Below are 24152 nucleotides of genomic sequence, written 5' to 3'. Positions count from 1 at the left end.
AGATGATCCCCTCTTCCCTCAAAACAAGGATTCAGTACTGTGATTTACCACTGCTGAAGTAGCAACAAGCCTTTCAGTACAGGATATAGAGATCAATGTTACAGCAAAAACCTGCTTTCAATATGCCTCAAATTCTAGGCTCAAAAGCAGAAACAGAGCAGTGAAAAAGTCAGTGAAGATCCATTAATGCAAAGGATGGTCCTTTCACAGTGCATGAGAGAAAAAGGCAGCAGTGTGGTTTGCAGGGTTGGCCTTGTCACCCAACCGCTTAGGCTGCAAACAATAAGCTCCAGTGGGCTAGTAAAAATAGAATTCATTTGTTTGACTTCTAACAGCTCTCACCATCACAAAGCCAATTGACTCACTGTACAATAATGCTTATACGCCACACGGTGGTGCCCCTTCTTCAGTAACACAGCAAGGTGGTGGTTTGAACTGCATCAGTAAACACAGGCTGGGGAATAGTGAAAGGCTGATTCTTGTCTTCCACTGCAAGCTTACTGCATTATTAAAAGGTAGCAGGAAGCCGCTGTTGAGTGCCTACACAATAACACACAGCCCTGGCATGGAGGGATCTTCCTTTAGAATTAGCGTGCCATCCACCAGGCTCTCATTTGCAACAACAACAACATAAATTTAAACCCTGCAGTAGCCAATTATGATCTTTATCAAATCAAGCCAGAAGTATTCTGAGTTTGTGCAGTGGATGAGACAGGTTAAGAAACCTTAGAAAAATACTTACCATGCAGGAATTGTACTGCCTAGCTGCCCCAAACCTTTAACATGATCTTATTCTCTTCTCTGGGCATAGACTAGCAAGGTGCTCATTCCAGAAACAGCTTTACATGTTCTCCACCCCCCAAGTCTTCCATGAAACAGATCAACATGCTCCAAGTCTGTCCTAAGCAGGCAGACACCTGCAAGTTTTCTCTAGGGCATAGGGACTGGTCTAACCTTTTCAAATTCTATATTTAGCTTTGCAGCCAAGGTGTGTCTGCCTCGCCCTTGGAAAGGAGAATATTTGCTACTACAATCAAAGTAGGATTGCTTAAGTATGTTTGCAGAAAAAAAAAAAGACCTTTTCAGTGTGACCCTCACACAAAGAAATACAATGGCTAAATCCTTCAACAGACTAACATTTCCAAATTTTCCATGCGGAAGCAGCGGCAGCAGCCGAAAAACCATTTCCCCCCACCCCTTTTTGAGCTCTGCATTCTGAGGGGTTAAGAGGTAAATAAACCCTTTTCTCATGGACTGCAATTCTATCTACAGCCCTGCTTCCTGGGAGTTAAACATACAGAGTTACAGCCAGTGTCTAGACAGGCAAATGGGCTGCTCTTAAGTGGGAGGAGTGCGGGGGGAAGAGAAAGGTGGAAGAGTGGGGAACAAACATATTTGTGACAAAACAGAAATGAGCCTGCACACCAGCTAAGTGTTAAGGACGTACATAAGGATGGGATTCCATAAAGGGGAGAGGAGTCTTTAAGGAGTTAATAAATGTGGGAGGAGAGAAGGAACCAATAAAAACATAGCACATACCAGGAAAATGCTTTGTTTACTTTAAAGCCTAGCATACGGCAGAAGTGCTCAATAGCTGCAAATCTAGGCCTCCATACTGCACCCAGCAGCAGCCACAGCTAGCAGATGGCAGATTTGCAATACTAACATTCTGCCAAATGCCACCTCTCTTTGAGGGGACTTGGCAGAACCGGGGGAGGGAACAAAACAACCAGCAAACAAGAAAACCGGTGATTTTAAGAAATCAAACTTATTGACAACGTTTAAAAAAGAACCAAGACCACTGTTACAGTATAAACACGCCAATTCATTCATTTTACTGATGGTTCCATTTATGAATTTCATTCTCGTGAAAAAAGGGAATAAAAGAAAAAAATTAAGAAAATAGCTATTTATAGAAAAACAAAACAAAACAAAGGGCTCAAACAGAAAAGAATCTGTGCAGATGCTTTGATGAGCAGTCTGATGGCAGATTACCACCTGTGCAGCAGGCATGCTTGAAAACCTGTCTCAGTACTGTAGCTTCAGTTCCACAATCCAGGATTTCTTTTACTTTTGTCGAAAAAAAGAGCCTAATAGTTTCATACTGTATTTATTTAATAACTAAAATTCACAAATAAAAAGATACTTGCAAAGTCCTTTAGTTGTGTCATCCCATCCTCCTCCACTTTACTGCTTTCAGACCCATATGCATCAAAAATGGGCTTGGATTTTTAATAATAACTGTTATATGATTGGTCAGTTGGAGCTGAAGCACCAATGGAGAAGATGCTTTATGGAGATGATGGCACACCCCCTTGCCTTCCCACACACTTTTCGGAGGAACATAGGAGATGTACCAGTGCCCGGACTCCTCTGCTCCCATTTCCCCCACCCAGAGCATTCCTCTCATTTTATATTTCCGTTCTTAAGTGACTGACTGTAGCCTCTTTTTTCCCCCCCTTTCTGTCCTTGCGGGACTGCATACACGTTGGTCATTGTTCATTTCTTACTCCGCCAGGCTGTGAGCCAATGTCAAGTAGGTCTTGTTACAGCTCAGTGCTAGTTGTTGTTTAATGGGTCTTTTCATTTCAGGTAGGTTTGTGTGTCATTTTAGAAGGCTTGCTTATTTTCTTCCTTTCATTTATCTGACAAGCTGCTGCATAAGGCTACTCATATTCCAGGAACTGTTTGTGATAGAACAGCAAATATCTGCAAAAAGGAAGACACAACACAACTTTAACCTTATGCTGTACATTACAGATTTTAAATCCCAATGACCAATTCAGCCATGATAAAAACAAGGACTATTAGTGCTATTTTTCTTTGAAAGCGGGAACAATTCCAGGGAAGTGTGTTAGTTTCATAGGATGACCACACAAATCAGCATTCAGAATTTGATCAGTAGTTCAATGTACTCGCTACCTGTCTGCCCTGGAGCCTGACCACCCTGTTCCGTAACCTAGCATCAAGTCTTGAAAGCTAAACAGGATTGGACCAGGTTAGTATTTGAATGGGAGACCTCCACGTAATACCTAGATGCTGGAAAAAGTGGTAATGGTGATTCTGTAGATGCGTGCCTCCCTCTGAGTTGGTAGCGGGAGCCATTGTCCCAGCAGCATAGGGGGCGCTGTTGGGTTGAGGATGCCACCTTTTGGATGAGTTGTACAAGCAAGGTCTTGACCACTTACAGTCATTAAAGATCTTATGCCACTTTTTTATTTTTTTTAAACAAGAGCATGGGTGGAAACCCTTGTGTCCCAGCCAAATCTGACGTGTCTACCTATACTCCTCTTGGCAGGTTCAACTGGATAAAATTCTTCTCCTCTTGTCCTAAACTATTGTGCAGCATTTCTGTGTACTACAGCACAGCTGCTGAGCTCTATCCTTGAGGCAGCTACATTTCAGTGGGGAACAAAGTGATCCCTGTGCATCCCTTACCCACTTCATACTGGCAGGGTGCTGCAAGGCTAGTTAAAATATTTCTAAAGCCCTTTTGATATCTCCACATTAAGAGGTGCTACAGAATGATTATCATCTTCCATTTCGCCACTCCACAGGGTTTCCTGAATCTTTCCTCTCTTTTCACAGGTGGAGGCCCAGTCAGAGCCATAATTTATCTGAACAAGTTAAAAATGGGCAGGACTCCCTTCACAGTCAGTCAACGCTGTTTCTTAATCAGCTGGAGATGCCACTGGAATGATACAAGCCACCTCCTCTTTCCTTGGACTGGGTAACTGCCTCCACATATCGCCCAGCTCCAGGAGCAATGCTACCTGTTTCCTACTGAAGGAAAACAAACCAATCTGGTCTACTGACCTTTTTGTTAAATGAATTAATTAAAATAATTTACACTAAAAAGTAAAATATTATAGAAGAGATGCACATTGCCAGGCTGAAAAGCAGAAAAGGAAAATATGAAAACTTATTAAAAATTCCAAACGAACTGCCTGCGCTTGCAGCAATCAGAGGAAATGTCAGGTATAATTAAAAACTAGAACAGAACAGATTTGATCTTTCCAGCACCAAACCCATGGTTGGTATGCCAGAATGGAGGCGATTACAGATTTTAAGTTATTTTTTCTTGAAAAAGAACCCAATTCCTGATGCTTCTCAAATGATAAACATGTTAACCTCACAAAAATACTGCTCTATGTAGCATCCACAGTGCATGTTTGAGGGAAGTGATACTGTCCATTTGAAATCATTATTAAGGGGGGATATGATAGAGGTCTATACAATGTTGAATGGTGTGGAAAAAGTAAATAGAGATGTGTTATTTCCCCTTTCCCACAATACAAAAACCAGGGGTCATCTGATGAAATTATCAGGCAACAGGCTTAATAAAAACAAGAGGCAATACTTTTTTACACAATGCACAGTCAACTTGGCTATATACATGTGCACAGCTAGATGTATCAAATTTAGGGTGACCAGATGTCCCGATTTTATAGGGACAGTCCAGATTTTTGGGTCTTTTTCTTATATAGGCTCCTATTACCCCCACCCCAATTTTTTCCACACTCGCTGTCTGGTCACCCTAATCAAATTCCATTTCCCAAAAGAAATCTATGAAACAGAAACCAACCCTCAGAAGTGGATATCAGTAGTACTTTTTGGCTATATATCTAACCATTGTGTTATACAGCCTGTTGAATAAATTGCCCTCAGAGGAGAAAGTCTAGTATAATATGGAATTGTGCCTTATGAAGCTTAAATAGGTAGTCCATATGGTTATGGTTACGCCAATCCCTATTACAATGTGAATTCATAATACCTGTATTTAACAATGAAAGCAACTTGTGTAATAACCTATCACACACTCACCCCGGTGGCTAGCAAGGCTGTGACGAGGCAGATATTACTGCAGCCTACTGGATTAGCCAGAAGGTGGGTGGACAGACAAGAAACTAGTTATCCTGCACAGCGGCACAATGCACTGCTACCTTGTCCTTCCCTTTTCTCCAGTCTACAAAAACCCAGTAGGTTAGACCAGCTTTCTGAAGCACTGACAAATGATCACTCTGAAGAGAAATTGTTCTATATGGTCAAAATCTGATAACTGAAAGTAATACAGGTTCACCCACCCAGAGGGGACCTTTTATTAACGATAAACCTGCCCCCATTCTTTCCTCCCCATACCCTTTTTGTTCACAACCTACCCTTCGCTGTCTAGTACATCCTTAATGCTAGCCTTGGTGATGATGGCATCATCACATTTGAACCACTGGTCCTTGTGCTGCCGGATGAAGCTGGTATAGTGCCCACTCTCCAAGGTGCCTTGGTGATTAACTACTGCAAACAAGGAATACCTGGTGGAGGAAAAACAGGTAAAGAACTCTTGGATCAAAAGAAAAAGGAGTAGAAGCTTGTGACTGTCTATATATGTATATAAAGAACGGATGCCACATGTAACCTCTGTAATTAAAACATCAGTACTCAACACTGGTCGGGGATGGGGCATGCTTTTCTCCCCACCATCTTGCTATTGCCACTAACTGCCTGTTTTACTACAACTGTCAGTTTTATACCGTTGGAAGCTTTGCTCCCAATTGCGTAGTTAACAGACTTTTCTTTTAAAATAAGTAGATTAGTATGATTAATTCACAGATACATGGATTATAAAGCCAGAAAGGATCACGGTCATCACCTACCTAGTGTGACCTGGATAAACACAGGCCATAGGACTTCCCTGGATTAATTCCAATTTGCTCTTGAGCAGATTTTTTTGAAAAATATTCAATCTTGAGTTAAAAATGTCCAATGATGGAGAATCCAGTAGAGCCCTTGGTAAATTGATCCAATAATGAATTACCCTGGCTGTTCAAAAGGTGCGCTTTATTTCTGATCTGAATTTGTCTAGCTTCAGCTTCCAGCCACAGGATCTCGTTATAGCTTCATCTGCTAGATTGTAGAGTTCTCTAGTATCGAATTTCTGTTCCCCATGAAGGTATTTACAGACTATGATCAAGCCATTGCTTAACCTTCTCTTTGTTAAACTGAACAGACTGAGCTCCTTGAGTCTAGCACAATAAGGCAGGTTTTCTAATCCTTTAAATCATTCTTGTGATTCTTCTCTTTCTTGAATTATGGACACCAGAGCTGGACAGTATTCCAGCAGCAGTCGGCACTAGTGCCAAATACAGAGGTTTTATAATCTCCTTAGTCCTACTCAATATTTCCCAGTTATAAATCCAAGGATTGTATTAGCCCTTTTGGCCACAACATTGCACTGGGTGCTCATGTTCAGCTGTTTACCCACCGAGACGCCCCAAGTCTTTTTCAAAGTCTTTTAGCAAAGTCATTGCTTCCAGGGATAGAGTCCTCCATTGTGTAACTATGGCTTATGTTCTCTGTTCCTAAATATACAGTTTACATTTAGCCATATTAAAAATATATTGTTTGTTTGAACCCAGCTTACCAAACAATCCATGTCACTGTATTAGTGACCTGTCCTCTTTATTATTTACCACTTTCCCCATCTTTGTGTCATCTGCAAACCTTATCAGTGAGGACTTTATGATTCCTTCCAGGTCGCTGATAAAAATGCTAAATAATGTACTGCCAAGAATTAATCCCTGCAGGACCCCACTAGAAACACATCAGCCCAATGATTCCCCATTTACAATCAGTTAGCCAGTTTTTGATCCATTGAATGTGTGCCATGTTGACTATGTATCGTTCTAGTTTCTTAATCAAAATGCACATTGTACCAAGTCAAATGACTTACAGAAGTCTAAGTATATTAGCTCATCACTATTATTTTTACCAAACTTTTAATCTCATCATCAATAAAAATCAACTCGTTTGATAATATCTATTTTCTATAAACCTATGTTGATTGGCATTAATTACGTTGCTTTCCTTAAATTCTTTATTAACTTAGTCCTGTATCAGCCATTCCATTTTTTTGCCTGGGATTGATGTTAGGGTGACAGGACTATAACTATTCGAGTTGTCTCATTTATCCTTTTTAATATTAGCACGACATTTGCTTATTTCCAGTCCTCTGGAACGTCCCCAGTAATGAGTGTTTCAACACTCAGTTGCAATAAATGTAGGAGTGTTTAAAGAAAAAGGCTTCCCTTTCATCCTATACCAACGACTTTTAAATTCCTCCCCTATACTATTGCTGGTGTTAACACGAGAAAGGCAATAGCCATTCATAGCTTTTAGCAACTAAGTTAAGTAAACACGCAATGATCTTTATTTTGCCAAAGAGCAGACTTGCTGTTCTGTAAAACATAGCAATGCTTTATCACTGCAGGACATAGAACAGATTCTACTTCACCTTGCAAAAGTCATCCACCTTGCACAATAGGAGAGTACTGGAAGGCACCACTTACTTATTATCATTGTTTAGACTATCCGTTGGCTGCTGGTACTGCCCATTCATTCTGCTTTCTTTGCTGCAACAAAAACACACAAGAATCCAGTCACTTAAAAGCAGTGATTTCTCAAAGGGAGGCAGCAGGTCACACATGGCACAGAGAGCCTGCATGCTACCTCCAGGGGCAAGTGCAATGGTGCTTAATGGCAGAAGAGGATTGCTGGCTAAGGTGTTACAGATACCATATTTGTGCTCACGGTGATGCTGTCTAGGAAGTCGATTTCTCCTCCTAACTAAGGCCCCAATCCTGCAAACACGCACATGCTTAAGTCACAACTTCCCATCCCCAGATCTTAAAAACAGATTAAGGAGAGATTAATTTGGCACTTAACCCTGAACAAAATATAATTACATTAATCTTTTACACTCCTTTGGATCAATCACCATTCTTTTGACTTGTGAGTTTACTTTGCGTTTTTGATTACAACAATAGGATGACCTTCCTGGTTTCATAGGTTGAGCCCCCTGCTACAGAAAAATAATTTTCCTGATGTCACAGTGGCTATATTCCTTCATACCTGAAACCTTTCATCAGCACCCAGCTATTTTATCCACAGAGGACTCACCAGAGAATAGCAGGAAAGCCTCAAATACTCTGGAATGTATTGATATAAACTAACCTTCTCTGATATCACACAGGCAATTTAGTGGAGGCTTGGAACTGTCCCTCTTTCTTGGCAGAAATAACTACGTTTGTCTGTAGTAAATAATTTTGAAATTGTTATTAAAACTGTATTAGTATGGATCCTGAATTTAAGAGATGTGTTATTTTTGTGCTTTTCGTATTGGTTAAGATGTGATTTATGTAGTAATAATTTAATTAGAAATGATACTTTAAGTATAATACTTGATAAGAATTTATCATCTCAGGTCACTAACTGAACTTTTATGGAAGGATTTTTACACAGGGGTTTGTTTTCGTGACTGAGATTTGAATTAAAAAAAATGAGTCTTGCTATGTCTGGAGAAGCTTACTAGCTAAATCGCTAAAAGCAGACAACCCTAGTTAAAAGTATTTTAATTGGGCTTGAACTTTTTTGACTCTCTACTCTCAGGAGTGAATGAGGAGGGCTTTATATAAAAAGATGAAGGGAGATTTTTTGAACGTTTTTGTAACATTAAAAATATTAGGAATGTTAAATCGGCTCCTCTCTGATTGCGCTGAAGAATGTACTTAGCTGAAAGGACAGCATTTTGAAGAAAGGACGTCTTTGTTAATTATCTACCTTTGAAGTTAAACAGGTGTTAACAGAAAACTAAGTTTTTATAGGACCTTGTTTAAAACACAAGACCTGAACTGGTTTTACTAAAATGGGTTTTGAAATGGATTTAGTTAAACCAGAGCACACTCTTTCATAGACATATTTAGATGAGTTTCTCTGTATATACACTGCTATATATACTGTGTCACAGCCCTGACTCAAAGGATATTCCATCTTCACAACATGCATGTGCAAGATTGGTATCCAGACTAACCTAGCCTCTGGGGGATTTTTAACACTGTACATACCTGGAAGCCATAAATGGCGTCATGTCCAACTCCAGCGGAAAGGAGACATACGTAGTGATCTTTCGCCTCAGTTTGGCTGAGTGTTCAAACCGCTGAAGACAGAAAGTGGAAGTTTCTTTTAGAGAAAAGACTGATTTCCTTTCTTTGTACATGTCTTACACACTGGGCAAAGTGAGATGAAAGGAAAGTAGGGAGATTGTCACACAGTCATGAGAGGTTGTGAATAAATTAGGTATTTTTTTGGTAGCTTTCAGGTACCAGTTAGGTCAGTATATACAAGTGCTAACAAATTTTCCCTAGGAAATCCTAACTCATGAGGGAGGCGGGGGTAGAGGGCAATCAAAGCATACTGCTTAGAACGGTGACTGAATATCTAGGGAGTTAATATCAATTGGGGATAAGTTTAAGATAAACGTTTATACTGTAGCCTCAAACAGAAAGGTCCAGTGTGATAGGCACTATACAAACATACAGCAAATGACAGACCCTTTTCCAAAGAGCTTATATTTGCAGCAAAACTAGTGATAGACAAATGCTACCCCGGCAGGACAGATATGTCTTTAAGGATTCTGCCACCTGACTGGTGTATTTAATCTACCAACATCAACAAGGCAAGAAATCATCTCAAGTGACTGCCATCGTTATGCCAGTTGCCTGTGCACACGAATCCTAAATCAAAATAAGGAACAAATGGAAGGTAAAATTAAAGAAAATAATCGGTCTCCTTTCTCCTAAAGGGAGAGATGAATTTGTGATACATGTCATACTTTCCTCATCCTTTCCGTAAAAGTGGAGAAAGGAAAAAATAGCAGAATGAGATGAATGAGTTTCTATTTAAAGAAGGCCCCTTTTCCCATTTCTCCGTACTCCTGTCCTATTTACACTCCTAGCTAATTATTCTCCCTTTGCAATGCCATAACAATTCCCTAGCAACAGAACAGGATGTCAAAAACTCCGACTTATATTCTTTTGATTCTCTGTTCATCTTTCTAATTGCATTTTTAACACTGTCAGAACATACGTCCTTTATGATGAATTTGATATTAGTTAAGCCATATTAAATACCTTACAATTTATCATTACAACAACTTTTGGAATTGAGAGAGATTGGTATAGTGCTTTGATACATGAAATGTTACATCTTAACTTTTACCAGAGAGGACAACAAGATGAGTTCCCAAGATCACTTATTTTCCAAAACCTTCAATCGCCACAGCTACATAAATGCTAAATTGTACTAAAACCTCTTTCCTATATTGTCACCCACACTGCCTTGCCCCTGAAGCAGTCTCACCTTCTGGACACTCTTTCCACTTTGCTAAGGAAAACAAAGAAGTCAGACACCCATGCTCTGCACTGGCTGCCTGCTTTCCAGTATGGCATGGTCATATTACTTGCAGTCAAAGCCATAAACAGTACAGGGCTGGGCTGAGTGACCACCTATTCCATTGTCTCCCATCACGGCATCTGACCTCAATAGTGAGTTGGAAGTGCTAACTGCCACCACAGTATGATCTTGAGACAAATGGTTGGGATGTTACAGGAAGCTTCTCCATTGCGGCCCTGTAACTTTGGAATGCTTTCCCTTCAAAATACAGGGTACATCTGTGGCATCCTTCCAGTTGAAGTGCACAGTATTTTTATTTTCTCTCTCATTCTCTGCGGCTTGTGGATAGTAGCTCTATTGTACAGGAGGGATAAGTGCCACTAGGGATTTGTTTTTGTTTGGTGCAGAAATTTTTATTACTTTTTAGTATTTTTTTTTAAAAAAGGTCTATTTTGATAGGGACCCAGAGACATATGGGCAAGGCTGCATTATACAAACAATGATAATGTCCTTAAAGTAAAATCTAACTGGAAAAGCCAGCTGTCCTTTAAGTCAGTTTATGTTACAATAAATGAATTATAGTGAAGTTAGAGATAGCAGAGAGATCTACAGAAACCAACTCATCTCCCTAGAGCAGAGTCTATGTTCTTTCATCCACTTGTCCTTTGTGAACTTACTTTGAGATGAAAACAGGCCACAATGGGTAATTTCTTCATAGTGAGTTGTTTGGTAGATTCCTGGTAGCTATGGCAACCACTACATTTGATTTTGGCACTGCTTCCTAGATGTTCTGGCCTTGTAAACCTGAAAAATATTAAGTGGGAGGATGCATAATACAGGCAAATTATTTTCAATGCATCTTGAAAACAGTTTGCATTTCCACTTGTAGCCACTTAGCAGCATGCGAGATAAGCTTACATCTTCTCTCAGGAAAGCCAGAGGTGACCTGCTGCCCCTTTCTCCACATATTTCTTAAAGTGCAAGACCCACTGAAAATCATGCACAATTTTGCACAGTGCATATTTATAATGTGTTATAGAAAGATTAGGAAATTGGGCACAGAGCAGAGTCGTTAGTTATAGCTCTATTATACAAGGTAAGTACAAGCCCTGTGCTGAGATAATTATACCCAGAGAACAGATGCTAAGGAAATATGCTTTTTTTCTTTTTGCAAGATAAATCAGAATTTAAAAAGCTACCAACATAGGAGAGCCCTGTTTCAGATTTCCAACTCGGAAATTTACATTTGCTTCCACTTGGGCAAGCTACCCGGAAATGCATCAGTGGCAGAGAAAGGAGATTGAATATTGGCTCATCCACCACAACAGAATAGCTCATTTTGAAATAGCTTGTGCAGACTTTTTGTTTTCAAAACCAAACACGTGGACATGGGAATTCTGAAGCAAAGCCAGATGCTTGCTGTGCTCAGTTACATGCCAGTCTCCAGGATGCTCTTCCAGCTCTCAGGCTGGGGTCAGAGCTCTAGAGGGAGAGAGAAAGGTTTGGATGCAGAGTTCTGTTCAAGGGCAAATTATTGACAACTAAAGATTTGCTTTCAAAATTTAAGTTTTAAGAACTTCCAGCCTGTTACTAAAGTCAGGTGGAAAGGAGTGCTTTATAATCACTTAATGGGGTGCAAGAAACTGTTAGAGGATGGGACAGTTCCTGAGGTAAACACTCAGCCACTGCGTAGACACTCATAGAAACACATTAAACCAAAAAATGTTCAAGCTCTGGGAATCCTAATATTAAATCTTCTGAGAAAAAAAAAAAAAAAAAAAGGAGGACTGATTTCTAGTTTTTCTTCTAAATTTAAATTTACAAGCTGTATGCATGTTCCAGTCTATTAATGTTGGGTTTAAAGTTATTGAAGCTTCTTGTAATAATACATATTAAACTATCAATTGGGCATTTTAGACTACTACAGACCTGACACATTCAAGTGCCTATTGGTATTGCTTCTGATCAGCGATCCAACTCTGTTCTCATTTTGCGGCTTCCAAAACTAACTGTAGCCTTCCTGATTGTCTTGATTGAGAAACTTGTATTTCCTTTTCCCATTTGAATACTACCTCTAGCTGTTCCTCTGTTTCTGTCAGAAACTTCACATAATCTCTTGCCATGAAGCATGAAGTGCCTCCATGTTTCTGGTCTTTGTCACTTTTCTGCTCAGCCCATTTTCTTCCTTACAGCCAGCTGCAACCTGTACCATCACTTCTATATAGATACCACCCAGTTGTGCATCTTCCTGGTCTCATTCTTTGATGCTCTATCTGCCTATCAGCTCTTGGCTGGATCAGAACCTATCTACTCGACTATTCAATGAAATCCTCTTCTTGGCACATAAAAGCCCTCTTTTACCATGTGACTTCAACTTTGATACCAAAACCAGAAATCTTAGTGGTATCTTTGAGCCCGAAGATTTTTCCTTCCACCTGACCTTTTTTTTGGGGGGTGGTGAGGGTGGTGTAATTCTACTCATCATTCCCAGATCATCACCAGAATTTACCCATCTTTGCCTGGATTTTGCCTTTGCAGAAATCTTTATTCATGCATTAGTCACGTCTCCTCACAGTTGTATTAATACCCTGGTTTTACTGAATCCACAATTCTTAAAACTTCAGGGAGTTTAGAATTCTGGAGCACTGTAAAAGTACTCTCTTAGTCCAGGAAGCCGGAATAGATGCATCTGACTCTTCAATCACTTTTGCTGGCTCCCTATCCATCTCTATGTCCAATTCAAAACTGCCCCTGGTTTTGAAAACTCCATGATTTGCTTCTCTCTCTCACCCTTCATAGCAATTTTACAGTTGGGGGGGGAGTCATGGGGGGGAAGGGGAGTTGTGTCCACTTGTGTCTCTCTACCTTACAGCAGAGTTAAGTATCACACTTGACAATGCATTATGCTCTATATGAACATTAAATGTGTAACTAACTGCGCTGTGAAGCTTTTTTTCAGGTGCTTGTCCAGCTGTTTTAAGCCTCAGGAGGCTGAACCAGAGCACAAATGTAGTTCTATCCCAGATGCATCATTTCCCCTACACAAAACGGTTTAAGTCAGTAGGTCTGTTTTGTTTTTAAACAACTGTCATAATAGCTGTGAATGAAAGAGATTCTGAGTTAAGGTGTCTTCCTTAACCTTCACTCAACCATACCATGGTATTTCAGCTCAGAGCAGGCAAGATTAGTATCTATTCCAACACCCAGCAATGCCAATCATAACAGTCTGGCTGAAGGACAGTCTCAACCTTACATTTTCTTATTTAATTTATTTTCACTTATGAATGAGGTTAGTATCTTCAAGAAGTGCTGCACTGACAGCCCTGGAGACTGAAGTCCTCTATCCACATAACAAACATGAGTAACGTAGGCTCTCTCACATTGTGCCTCAGCCAGGCCTGGATAGCCCATCTCTAAAGGTGAGTGGGCAGAGAACTCTCCATGGCCCACTCAACCCATGGCTTCTCTGCAGACAGCACCAAGAAGGGGGATATTTACTACCAATTGTGTCGGAGGTTTCTGTGATATGCATACATAGCCCTGGGTGCTGGATTGAGAGCCATACTCATTTCTCATAGAATACAACCAATAGATAATCACATGGCAACTGATTTTGGTCACACTTTGTTAGAGATTAAAATAAAACAAAAAACAAAACCACCCACAACAAATTTAAGTGCATGTTATGCACTACAAGATGGCTGAGGAATATTGCTGTGGTAACATGTTAGTTTGCTTTGCTAATTGCCATTATTTCTTCTTTGTGGACAGCAGAAGGGAGCAAGATTCTGTTTGTCATATGTTGTACCTTCGCAAGCAGTCTGTGAGTGTGGTGGTGCCCGATACATGGCTTTCCCCATTCACCACACTGCCGTCACTCCCCGGGCTCAGTGGCCAGAATGGTGTAGAAGAGCCTGGTAAATCCAAACTGATGTCCCAGAACGGGTCTATCGTTGTGGAAACACCACTAGGAAAAAGAATGGAGTTTAGCATTTGACCCAAGGAGTTAAAAGTACCAGTTCAAAACGTATGATTTACTATATGATATAAACTGGACATTTACTGGAAAAGGCAACCAGTTCTACTTCATCCCTACAGGGCACTCAGACTACATAAAGCATGTCTGACAAAACTCAGTACTATATTTACACAGCCAATTCCTTTACTGGAAATTTATTTAAAAAGCACAAAGGAAAACCACAGATTTTAGGAAATTTATTGCATGTTTTGAATGCAGGATATAAATTTGCTACAGTCTACAGTTTAATGGAGTTCAGTGATTTACAGCCAAATGGTTCTGAGATGCAGAATCTGGCCTGCATCTTGGGATGAAAGTGCTAAGGTGTTTCTATTTAGACTGCTGCACTATCTGTGTTCAGACAAAAAAAAGAGAACAGAAATACTCTTGATATTCAATGGTGTGCTTGTTGGAACTTCAGAGTTCACTCTACAATCTGCCATGGCATTTGGAAACTGAGATCTTAGAGCATACCAGAATCAGAAAGTACATTATATTCCTGCTCATGTTTCTCTACAAGACATCTGAAGACAAACCCAGTGGCTACAGGTGATTGTAGACGTCGCTCAGAAAGCTTTAACCTCCATTCCCTTGAACCTTTCCTTCTACCATTCAGATTTGTATGTGATTCTTGCTTCCAAATGCTAACTTTTTTTGTTTATGAAAGAATGTCCCACCTGTGCTCTTTATCTGCTCTTCTGGCCTCCTCCTTCCTCTAAATACCACCTCTCTTGGACTAAAAATCTAAGTTTACAACTTCCCACTTTCATTCAGCTTCACTAGGGCAAAATATTTGAAATGGTCAAAAGAAGAAATATGCAACATTTACAGATAATAATTTCAAGCTGCCAAACTTATTTTTATGCCTTGAGCCACCTGACTTTTTCTTTAACTCCCATCTTTCCTTGTTAATTTTCTTACAAATTCTGACATCAGATATTATTCTTAGTAGAGATCAGCTGTGATGATACCACACCCAGGCTACCATTGTCAGATACGGACTCTGTGGGTCCAAAAGACAAAGACTAGCATTTCACGCTTTTTCCCATGATGCTCAATCATTCCTACAGTGAGATCTCTGTAGGTCAGTCCTGAAAACTGAGTACAACAACTGATTAAAATGAGCTGCGTACAACAGTCCATCTGCAAGATAGCGTAGACAGTTTGGGGAATGCAAGGTAAGACCAAAAAATAAGTAGTGGAGCTCCAATTCCCCGAGTGATGTCAAATGGCTTACAGTAAGCCACCTTGCCTGATAACATAGAACAGAAAGAATTCTTCCCCTGACTCTAGTAAACCTTTATTTTCTCTTATTTAAGTTTACCTAAAGCTCTAGAAACCTTTGCCTCCAAAACCTAAGGCTCAGAATTGAAGAAAAACGATAATGTGGCTGCATGTAAGAGTTCTCTTACTTCAAGTCTGGTACACCTGCATATTCCCTATCAAAAGAAAATTTGCCTTGGAAGTGTTCTGATAATGAATTTTAAAATTAACCAAATTTTGGTAGGCTAATCAAACTCTAACCTAAAAGTGCAAAATCCCATAAACGTGTGGTATTTTTTCCAGGCAGATTTTTCAGTACATCTTGATCTATGACCCTTGCCTTCTATTTGCTTGTGTTTAGGTGATGCTGTAGTTAAACAATACGGTGCAAGAAAAAAGACCCAGTATGACACTGCACTGTTGGACCAGCCCCATCCTGACTGAGTGCAGAACTAACCAAATTACACTTACTGGCAGACTTGACAAGTGACATCAGACTGCAGTCCGCCTGTGAAGATTTGGTCTATGATGCAGTTACAGTGGTTGGGGTTGTTGGCCTTCTTCCCATTATCGTCACCTGGAGGAAAGCAAATGAAATCTTTGTAATGCATTCTCACATGTGCCCCACCAGTTCATATGGGCAGTTTGGAATCTCCTATTCACTGTATATTTAAGAAAACAAGGGTTCAAGAACATGCCTCTGGTGGAGTATAAAATACCGTGGAAAAAAGTTTAAATGCAATTTTGTGTTTCAGCAGAGATGAGGCTTTAAGGTAATGTGGACAGCCAGCCAATCTCAGTTCTACACTGAGATAGCCCACTCTTGCTTTGTAGAGAGATCTGCTTCGCTCGGTCAGGTATGAGGGTTGGTTCCAAAGCTAAAAGGTGCTGCCAAGGCGGCTAATGAAAATGACTATTTAAAAACCACTAACAGGGCCACTGAGTGGCATTCGCAGTTGAATAAACGGACAGCCTTTGCTGTAGCAGCAGTGATTTCCACACAGGTATAGCACACAAGTGTGTGCTATTTTCTTACATTAATTCAGAGGACAGGTTATGCAGAGATGAAGATAATGGCTATTTTTAACCATCCTTCCTTAATCAGCTTGCCAGAGCAAAAGACTAAGGTTGTGTTAAGGCTCCATTAACCTTCAGTCTGGTGCCTATATCCTATCCTTTCATCATAAACACTGTCCTTGTGTTCTGAAGTTTTCATCAGTAAGAAAATGAAAGATAGTCTAGCCTCCCAGACAGCATTTACTATAAGGTAAAGTCATGTCTACTTCAAGCTTATTCATGGAGAGACTGAAGCTTCTCTGCTTTATGACTGGGATCCTAATGGCATTAACTGAATGCACCATTCATAAAGGTTTGGTCTAGCATTCACAATGCAGGTCTGATTACCAAGAACTCTAAAATTCAAATCTCTGCTCTGATACACATTCTTTATCCAGCTTGGGCAATTCTTAGCCTCTGTGCCTCACTTTCCTCATTACTAAAATGAGGATAATACATTTACTTTTCTACCTTACAAGGTTGTTGTGAGGATGAATCAAAGTCTGCGAAGTGCTTACTCCTGTATCTAGAGTAGGGCTGCTGCTGTTGAAACAACACATACACATGGGTGGAACCAGCTGACAACAGCTGGTAACTATTTTGTAAAGTAAGTTTTGAAATTTTTTCCAAAAACCTATTGTTAACAGAGGCTGCTAGCACAGCTAGAATTAGGTTAAGTGCAAACACTAAAAATTTCTTTAGACTATATTTTAGTTTCAGAAATGAAATACTAAGGAGGCTTAGCACTCAATCAACAGAGCTCCTAAAAAAGATTTTCAAATCACAAGGACAAAAGAGCAAAACTAAAAGCACACAAAAGCAGAAAAAGTTAGAGTTACATTTCAGGTACTTTAATTTGGCTTTGACTGTTTACAATAATCTAATAGCAACAGATTTTTAAAACTGAAGTTATGGAAAATTGTTGAAAATATAAATTGACGGACTGATAAAAGTTCCAACCTGTGCCTAATGTGGAATAAATGAGATAAGATCATAAGAATGGCCATACTGGGGTCAGACCAAAGGTCCATCTAGCCCAGTATCCTGTTTTCCGACAGTGGCCAATGCCAGGTGCTCAAGAGGAAATGAACAGAACAGGTAATCATCAAGTGATCCATCCCTGCCCATCCTGGTTAATAGGTGAGAATTACTTAGCCACACTGGGTTTTTTAGGTTAATTATATCCTAAATGGCTCAGAGAAGATTTCAGAGATTCTGCAGCTTCTTGCCTTATAGGTACTTCTGGTCACTAAAACATATTCAGGAATTGTTTGCAAGAAAGAGAAACAAATGGCTTAAGTAAATAACAATTTTTAAAAAAAGTTAGAATATATACATTGCAAGTAGATTTACAGTCTAGTTTTAGAACAAAGTGCTCTTGGCTGAAAGTTGCTTCAACCCCTACACCTTGGGAATTTTATGATTAGAGTTTCAACATGTGGATTTCCAAAATACAGGTTTCAGTTAACGTATTCCTGAACCTAGAACCTTCAAGATTTTTAAAAGGTTTAAGTTATGCTCAAAGTTCAAATCAACCTAATGAATTCTTAAAGAATATAAAACGTTGCTGTTCACCTTTATAAAAGACCATTTGTAATTTGTAACACATGGATTTTAATAATGATTTAAGATATTTTATCTTTTTTAAATCTGCATTTCAGTTCCCCTTTAAAGACACTGTAGAGATAGTTACGTCACTATAATCCCACCATCTGAAATTGATCCCCCCCTTTTCTTGTTTTGGAGTGGGCAGAAGCAGAGAAACAGGCTCTACAGATTTTCATTGGCCCTCAGGTAATGTCCCTGCTGCATACTTTAATAGACAGCCATTTCTGCCCACAGGAGACTAAGAATACTCCCTTTTCAATTACACTAGTCAATTAGGCTCAGTGATGAGGGGTCTCAAAAGAATATCTTGCAAGCTTGTTCACAGCTAAACAGAAGGGCATTACCACTCACATCATTTCCCATGACATCTGGTTGGAAAGAAGGAAAAAAAGAATACTGCCACCTCCTCGCACTTGTCAATATATATCTATATCTATAACTCTCTATATAAAAAAAAGGAACTGAGAAGAGGCAGGGAGAGGAAACATTATGCACCTGAATACTAGCAGCTGCAACTGATTGTGCTGTTGTAGTTAAGGTTGTATTCAGCATATTTATCTTATCATGCGGTAAATTCTACTTTCACAGGCTTATACAATAGCCATAAGAAATCACACCATGTACAACAGTAATTTCTTATAAAAGAAATCAACCAAAGTTTTTCTTTTAATTTAAAAAAAAAAACACCTCACAATTGCTTGAATATATGCATATACAAATTGCTCTGATTAAATATAAATAAAATAAAAAATATAAATATATGGAGATATACCTATCTCATAGAACTGGAAGGGACCCCAAAAGGTCATTGAGTCCAGCCACCTGCCTTCACTAGCAGGACCAAGTACTGATTTTTGCCCCAGATCCCTAGGTGGCCCCCCTCAAGGATTGAACTCACAACCCTGGGTTTAGCAGGCCAATGCTCAAACCACTGAGCTATCCCTCCCCATGTGCATTTCCTCCAATTCCCCCTCTCTGCCTCCACTACACCCCACAACCCCCCTTCTCCACAATTCACACTAACCCACATACACCCCACCCCCTGGCTGGCCTCCACTGTTAACTCTCCCCACATACATACACCCTATCCCCCTTGCTCCACCCATTGCACCCAAACCCCCTCACTAGTCCCACTATTCACTCTCCCTACATCACACTCCAATCCTCCGCACTACACCCCCCAACCTCCCCTTCTGGCCCCTACTATTCACCCTCCCCACACACACCCCAACCTCACTCGCTGGGCCCCATTATTTACCTTCCCCACATACACCCCATGCCCCTTGCTGGCCCACACTACACCCCAAAACACCCTCACTAGCCCCCACTACACCCTGCCACCTCCTTTGCTAGCCCCCACTATTCACCCTCCCCACATACACCCCATCTCCATCTCCGCCCACACTACACCCCCCAACCTCGCTTGCTAGCCCCCATTATCCACCCTCCCCAGATACACCCAGCCCCGCCCGCGCCGGCAGCACTCCTGGCGGCCCCGGGGAGAAGGAGGCTGGGGGCTCCAGGCCCCACCGCCAACGAGGCGAAGCAAGATCTGGACCTGTCCGCCGCTTGGGCTTGCGTGGCCGGAAACGAAAGGCCAAGGTGCGGAAGGTGTGCCGCCCCCCTCCAGTGTTAAACAGCTTGGATTTAGATTAAATGTAAACATTCTACAATCAGCCTAATAGTGTAATCATTTCCTTAATTTGGAAAACTGAAAGAGTGGCTACAGTTCACAAGTAGTAGTTCCTTTAAGTATATGAGATGTTCCTTCATATGCATACTAGATACGTTTATAGAAAGGCCATAAAATAATCATCCGCAAACATTATAGTAGCATTTGCATGTTCATTTCTCCAGAGTCTGGCATTTCTTTAAAGGTATCGTGATGCTTTGTTTTACAACCATAGTTTTTTATTTTTAACTAAAAAAGGGACACAGAAATTAATTCCACCAGCTTAACTTTGGGGACATGTGCTATGAACACATACTTGTTCCATACCTCTGTTGAAAAGTTCCATTCTCACAAGCAGGCAGTACTTACTGAAATTTATAAGAAACTTCGAAGACTCTCTTATCCTGGGATTAGCAAATCCACACATGGAGTTATTCCAGACTAACTACTGTGCTTTAAATTCACACCCTACCTTAATCTGAATGAATTTTCAAGTGCAGCCAAGACCTAAAGAAGAAAGAGAAACTAACTAGGTACAAATTATCCTCAGTTCTGGGATACATACTAGGTAGAAACAAAAAATGTTCAGATGTCATCAGTTCCATTTTTCAGGGGCGCTTGTAAGATAGGAGCTCTTAGGTGGATCTCTTTCAAAGAAGGGGTCATTAAGATTAGACTGATGTCACCTTAAAGCTAATTTTCCAATTTTCAGGCAGGGCAGCATTATACATTTTTACTTTTCTCTAATACAAGTTTAGAGATTTGCAAATCCCAGAGAATCCCACATCAAATACTGGGATAACAAGTTGTGAACAATGCCTTTACATCTGGTCTACTGTATAAAAACGTAAGCAACAGAGGTCAGGTAACTGTTCTACACATTTTCTGTACCTTCTTCAGTTCAGGTCAAGACTTCAAAGTCTGCATATTAATTTGTCATACATGGTTATTTAGAGGTCCAAGTCTGAAATTTATGGTTTTAAGATACATGTCAATGGATTGTCTAACACCCAGTTTACTCCTCAGGCAAATAAAGTGCAAGATGGGAAAACAGAGCAAGATCTCACTGCCTGCCCAAGGCAGTCTGAGCTTTAAACCCACTTTGTCTTGTTGAGATGATGAGATCCAATAAAGATCAAAGCCTGAATCTCAACAGTGAGCAAGGTGGTGGAAGTGGCCCTCAGCTACAGCATCTGCAAGTGCCCAGATACGATGCTGCCATAATAACGTAACCATTAAAATTACCCTGGCTAGTGATGCAGATACAAAGCACATTGCCATTTATTAACCCGCATAATCTGTCTGAATATGCTTAAGAGCCCAAATAAGAGTTTTTTAAAGCTAGAGGCAGAAGACAGCAATGCACCATTCAGACTTCAGGGCAGGGTCAGGTGCCACCATGAAGCTACTGGATTACCTGTTTTCAAGGACAGAGCAGTTTGCATTTTGGAGAAGAGGCAGGGAAGAGTAGTAATCAACAATTCACCAGTTTTGTCTTCCCAGAGGCTCCTTCCCTTTTGCTAATCCATCCTTTCGGCTGGAGAGAGCTCAATCTAGCTCCCTTTCCAACACGTCAACACTGCTTTTTGGATTGGCCCGTTGGAAAGGAATGGGGTACAAGGCACGGGTGCTACACAAGCAGGCCTGATTCTCAGTTACTCTAAGATACTTTTATGCTACCCTAGCAGCAGCAAGGGGCTTTAAAGTGGGGAAAAACAGACCCCTGAGAATACCCGTGCTTAGAGACCCTTCCTGGCCAATGCAGAGCTGGCATAAAGGCTCTCTACCCAGCCCTGCTCCCTGGCATGGAGGGTGAATCAGGAGCATGGCTGGAGTGCACTGGTGTATGATTATTCTGTGCTTCCCAGAGCATTAGGGGACAATGGGAAACAGAGCATAAATTAAACCAGCCTCAGAGTTTCTCTGACTTGCGTCAGGGGTCAGGCAGGCTCCTGCATGGCCTGAGAATACATAGCTTTTAGCCACCTTATTTACACACTTCCATGATCCCCCTTTCCACTTAAAGCAAAGAAAAGGAGTAACTCAAAATCAGTGCCCCTCTCTCCAGCTTGGGGCCCAAACAAATCCATACCACTCAACACACACTTTTCCTGAAGACCATCAGGCCGGCCTATATATGGACCTTTAGCTGCTTAGGCGTATACTGGGTCTGAAACAGTGTTGTAAAATTTAATTTTTACTTCCACTAAATATTGGTGGCGTACGTTTTATAATTCAAGCTCAAAATGGAGTGTGCACATAAGATACTCCAAACCTCCCTCTGTTCTCAGGGTGAAGTGGACAGTGCTCTAAGAAGCTGGGGAGAGAGTATGGAGAAGAGACAAAAGAGTCATCTACAGCAAATAGCTCCACTATCCCTCATTCTAGTAGTTGAGCAATTATGCAGTTTTCAGCATAAAGGCATCATGATATTTGGGGGATTCCAAACCGATAGTCAGTAGTGACAGAGCGATGCCCAGCAGCAGGGGCTCCTGAACAAAGAAGTAGTGTTTGTGACTCTACACTCAAAATATTTTGACGGTAACATTTGAGGTAGATTGCTATGGAACTGCAAGCCTCAAAAGCTCTGTCTATCCAATCTGAATTTACACTACTGGCACAGGAGGAATATCTGATTAGTGCAGCATTAGTATGCATAATCTCACTAGCAGCAGTATCTTATGAGTACATAAATATATGTAACCAGGACGGTTTTCACGTTATATAGCTAAACAACCCATTTCCTCCTGAAACAGTTTAAAGTGTGTCCATACTAGCCTCCTGGTTTGTGCAGGAATCAAACAGTTCAGTAACTATCTGACTGTACCATTTACCTTGCAACGATGCAGTCTGCAAACCTACATCATCCCCTAAGGATGCCTCTGTTTCTTCAGAAACTGAGCTTTAAAAACCTTCTGAATGCATAGATGTCACGATCCTGGCATCTACACTTCAATATTTACAGTATTATAATACAGTTTGAGCTACCTGCATGGATGTAACCAAACTTTGGTATAACTGTTGCACAGCACTGACCTAAAGCTAGCATTGGACAACATGGTAAACTATATAGTATGGTTGGAACCTTACTGACAGCTTAAAAAAAAAACTCGAGAGAGATGTGAAATGCTCCCACATTCATCTGAATGAAATATTAGCTCTGAAGGCTAATGACAATTTGAATGTCCTCTGTTACCACTGAGTATTTTAACAGAGCTGTGCGGCCACTGCACTTCACTGCTTGGTTGGAAAGGGAAAACTTTCTCCTAGGCCTGTGGTGTAAAACACCCTTGGCTTGAATAAATTTCTGGCAGAGTGGGTGGGTGGAGAAGAGTAGAAAGCTTCTGTGATGGGCTGAATTGATCAAGAGGTTTTAGCAGTGGTGGAGGAATCTTGGGGAAGGCTCATTCTAGAGTTAGTTCTGTAAGATTTATCACACAGGTACGTTACCTAAAGCTACTACTTGACTCTCAGTTGACAAAATATTTTCAGATACTATAATAATTAAACTTCAAAAGAGTATAGGGATCTTTGCTGGCAGCTGCTAGCTTTCTTATTACAGTTTCAGGGAGAAAGTTACCATTCTCACTTAGACTTGCCAATAAAAGCCCAGGAAATATAAAGTGGCTCGTAGCTAACAGATGAAGAAGCGTCAAGATTTGTAAGATCAATGATTCCGAGACTTTAAAAAGTCCAAAAGAAAAAAGTGTACAGACCGCTTCTTCAGGATCAGCAGAAAATGAGGCCAAAGTCCAGATAGAATCTATTGTTTACATACACAGACACCCACTCCCTCTTTGGGAAGATACTTTGTCTATTATTAATTTGAACAAATACATTCACTGTAATTACCCAGTATATTCAAACTTGCATTCCATAATGTACAAGGGTATTTCAAAGAAAAGCCAGACTCAAGACATTTCAGTGAAGCAGTGGTATTCTTCCCTCTGACAGTCCTCCTCTTGTAAACCTCAAAACTCATTTGTTGTAAAAGTACTGTGTACGCCAGGGGTCTCAAACATGCGGCCCGCGGGCCGCATGCGGCCCGCGGAGCTCTTCCCTGCGGCCCGCGGAGCTCCCCAGGGGAGCTCCGCAGGGGCCCCCAAGAGAAAAGCGGAGGCTCCCGCCTCCGCCCCTCTCCTGGAGCCTCGGCGCATAGAGCGCCGAGTCTCCGTCCGAGCGCCTGAGCCCCGCCCCGATCCGAGCCGCGTGGGGAGGGGGCGGGGCTGGGAGCTCTGGGCTGAGCGCTGCGCTCGGCGTGGAGCTCACAGCCCCGCCCCCTCACCACGCGGCTCTGAGCGGGACCGCCGG

The 24152-nt window shown here is 41.0% G+C and overlaps 1 protein-coding gene across 3 annotated transcripts in view; it reads right to left on the bottom strand.

Annotated features, from left to right (window-relative positions):
• Nucleotides 1-1634: 1634 nt before the first annotated feature.
• Nucleotides 1635-24152, bottom strand: part of USP22 (ubiquitin specific peptidase 22) — a 175483-nt gene continuing 152965 nt past the window's right edge. The window contains exons 7-13 of one of the 3 annotated variants that reach the window (XM_044978788.1): nucleotides 15977-16082; nucleotides 14033-14191; nucleotides 10902-11028; nucleotides 8898-8989; nucleotides 7344-7406; nucleotides 5160-5309; nucleotides 1635-2709 (exon numbers count right to left, since the gene is read on the bottom strand). In XM_044978788.1, the coding sequence (XP_044834723.1) occupies nucleotides 2667-2709; nucleotides 5160-5309; nucleotides 7344-7406; nucleotides 8898-8989; nucleotides 10902-11028; nucleotides 14033-14191; nucleotides 15977-16082 (740 nt within the window). In that variant the 3' untranslated portion in view covers nucleotides 1635-2666. Of the gene's footprint in view, nucleotides 2710-5159; nucleotides 5310-7343; nucleotides 7407-8007; nucleotides 8085-8897; nucleotides 8990-10901; nucleotides 11029-14032; nucleotides 14192-15976; nucleotides 16083-24152 lie in introns of those variants that run through there. The other 2 variants (XM_044978787.1, XR_006572291.1) reach the window with 2 other exon arrangements.

Source organism: Mauremys mutica, chromosome 11 (genome assembly GCF_020497125.1).
Source record: "Mauremys mutica isolate MM-2020 ecotype Southern chromosome 11, ASM2049712v1, whole genome shotgun sequence".
Classification (NCBI taxonomy): domain Eukaryota; kingdom Metazoa; phylum Chordata; order Testudines; family Geoemydidae; genus Mauremys; species Mauremys mutica.
The sequence above is the reverse complement of the archived record's forward strand: the minus strand, read 5'-3'. Positions and strand labels throughout refer to the sequence as shown.